The 3,018-nt window shown below is 33.3% G+C and overlaps 1 protein-coding gene across 1 annotated transcript; it reads right to left on the reverse strand.

The window, feature by feature from the left end:
- Positions 1–1,415: 1,415 nt before the first annotated feature.
- On the reverse strand, positions 1,416–2,968 carry LOC107464504 (40S ribosomal protein S8; the record flags this gene model as incomplete). The annotated part of the gene is given in 3 exon segments (XM_016083426.3): positions 1,416–1,644; positions 1,742–1,911; positions 2,638–2,968. Coding segments are annotated over 3 exon segments (577 nt in total), but the record flags the coding sequence as incomplete, so codon positions are not given.
- Between the last annotated feature and the right edge of the window lie 50 nt (positions 2,969–3,018).

Here is a 3,018-nt window from a genome sequence, read left to right on the forward strand (position 1 = left end):
GATCTTTTGTTTCTTCCCCTTTTTTCTCTCTTATTTTTTGGGGCTGTGTTTTGATGTTCTATTTTTTTTTTCTTTTTGGTGAAGTGTGATCCAAATTCCAAAGGCAAATGGCGAATGAAAGCTAGAAGAGTATAACTATATTTGGAAAATGTGGAACCAAAATTTTAGCCACTTGATCTTGTTTCAGCTCATTTTTTGTTTTATTGTTTTATTTTTTTTTCTTATGGCACCGACGCGGGTGTTGGCTGCAACGAGATCTGTTATTATTGAGCGGAGGACGGTGGCGCGTGAAGTGGGAGATGGGCGCGTGGGTGAAGAAGGAGTTGAATTGGATTTGGCTCGTGTGTTTGTTAACTGAAATGATGGCAGAATCATGTGAGTTCAATTAAGGGAGACCAGGGTAACCACGTTTTTATGTCGCTGTTCAGATCGCGAGACTACTATTGCTGCTACTTCTACTAGTGCTTCCTTTCCCTTTTATATCAGTTTCGGAACAGGATCAGTGTTTCACTTTAACTTATCTTGGGAAAATCCACTGCCCAGTGGGGTTTCTCAGTTCTCACTTGTGTCTCTGTCATTGTGTGTGCAATTTCATTATAAAATAACGGACAAATTATTAAAATAGTACTTAAAGAAGTTATATAATTAAAGAAATAATTTTAAAAAATACCAATAATAAATAAATTTTAAAATGTGATAAAATAATTAAAAACATCAAATTTTAATATATTTATTTATTAATATGACTAGAAAAATAAAATATTCTTTATTTTTAAAACATTTTAATTTTGCTCTAAATTTTTTTGTAATTTTTGTAAAATAAAAAAGTAATAAAAATTCCCAGTTATTTGCCAAATACAACATTTGTTTTCAAATTATAAAACAAAAAGACATTTTTTTATTATTTTTGTCACGATTTTTAATTTATTTGTCGTTGGAATTTTTTTTTTTAAATTTCGTCAATGATACGGATTATTTGGTACCATTGCAATAGTTTAGCCAAAATTAAATAAATCTTCATATATGAAAATAAATTAAAAAATGAATCAAGTAGATAAAGCCAGATAATCAAAGGATTATAAGTAGTAAACTCTCCATTCCCAGAATGGGTGTCGGAGAAATTCACCAAGTGTCAAGTGTCAACAGCACACATTTTCTTAGCAGTTAGTCCCCATTTGGACCAAATGGAACAACAAAGAATAATGCTTATTTAATATATATTACAAGGCGATTGAGAGACACCGATAAAAGTTTTTAAAAAGTGCAATTTTTAGTTTTTTACCATATCCTTATGCATCTCTAACTTGATCTGCCAATATAATTAAGCGAAGTATTATCTATCAATTCAAAACATTTTGATGAAAATTACTAGTACTCATAATTTAAGAAGAAAAAAAACAAAAACAAAAGGAACATAAAAAACAAAACTAAGATAACAATACGCGTTAAGTCACACTAACGTGTTATGGCTTCATTCAGAAGGTGATGACGGTGAAAAATCACCAAGAATGGAACCAATCCCCAACAAAAACGAATAAATCCAGAATACAAGTATGAGAACAGAACAATTAGGCAGCACCCTTTCCCTTTTTCTTCTGGATTTTCTTCATGTAAAATTCAAGCTCCTTACCTTCCAAAATATAGCTGCAGCATTCAAGAAGGAATGAAACAAGTAACGGATCAAGAATCAAATTAGACAAAATTCAGTGCAACCCAAACAAGCAATATTTATATGCATTACCCGTCAGCCCTGCCACATTGACCAGGTCGAGAAGCAATGCAAGCCAGCAATCTCCCACCACCAAACTGCTCTTCAATATGGGGATCAAGCTTACGATCTTTCTGACGTTTCTCGATTTTTCTCTGCACATGGTTGCTTTTCTTGGCTTCCTCCGCAGGGGTCTCACCTTCCTGCAAATGAGACATCAATGAATAATAAGAAACACATCAGCCTCTGCACAGCACTCTTATTTATGTTGCATTTTGTGCATTCGATCTAATGGAAAATGAAAACCAAAATTCTAAAATGCAAAAATTAGAGTATAAGAAAATCACATTCTAAGGGGTGAAAAGCACGATGAAAATTTAATAAAAAACACAAGTCAAATTTAAAATAAATGCTACTAATAGATTTTCATAAATTATATGCAAAGCATCAAACAAAAACAAATATATCATATTGTCACTGTTCAGGCACTGTTAGATGTGACAAACATAAACCAATGCATGAGTGGTTACTTAAAATCTTGAGATATTCATGAGTAATGACCAATATTATTTGTATGACAAACAATGCAAGAAGAACACCCAAGTTCAACATAGAAAGGATAAAATAAACTAATCAATTGGACTTCAGTATACAAATATTGTATGAATATCATTATGCTTACAGCTTAGTTTATAGGATTTTGTTAAAAAAGAAATATCACTTTCCCTAATTTCCTATATTGTTTGAGTTAAATTCTCAGGAGTAATAAAAATAATATCTCCATTTTTGTTTCTTTAAGGAGCAACTAGAAGTTGGTTAATTATTTTCAAAAGGCTAATTCCTTTACATTGATTATGAAGACAGGATAAAACGTGACGAAAGCTTATCATACTAAAACAAATCAAAGAGAAAAGATCAGAAGGCTTCACCTCAGCATCCTTCTTGGCAGCAGCCGTTTTCTTCTTCCTGCCAATATCAACACCATAATGCTGAAGGTACCACTGCTTGAATGGGGCAGCATCAACCTGAACAATGGCACTCTTGACAAGAGTCTGAGTTCGCACGAGCTCATTGTTTGAGGCATTGTAAACAACATCAAGAATACGAGTCTTGCGAGTCACAGCTTCACTTCCCCATGAATAGTTTCCGGTATCCAACCTCAATGCCCTCCACTTCACATTGCCACCTCTAACACGAATCCTCCTGACCGTCTTATTGCTCGATAGCTTAGTGTTGGCTGGCTGGCGTCCAAGCTCATACCTATGTTAAATCATAAAAGTATCTTCTTCATAAAGATTATTTAGGACTCA

Source organism: Arachis duranensis, chromosome 9 (genome assembly GCF_000817695.3).
Source record: "Arachis duranensis cultivar V14167 chromosome 9, aradu.V14167.gnm2.J7QH, whole genome shotgun sequence".
NCBI classification, from domain to species: domain Eukaryota; kingdom Viridiplantae; phylum Streptophyta; class Magnoliopsida; order Fabales; family Fabaceae; genus Arachis; species Arachis duranensis.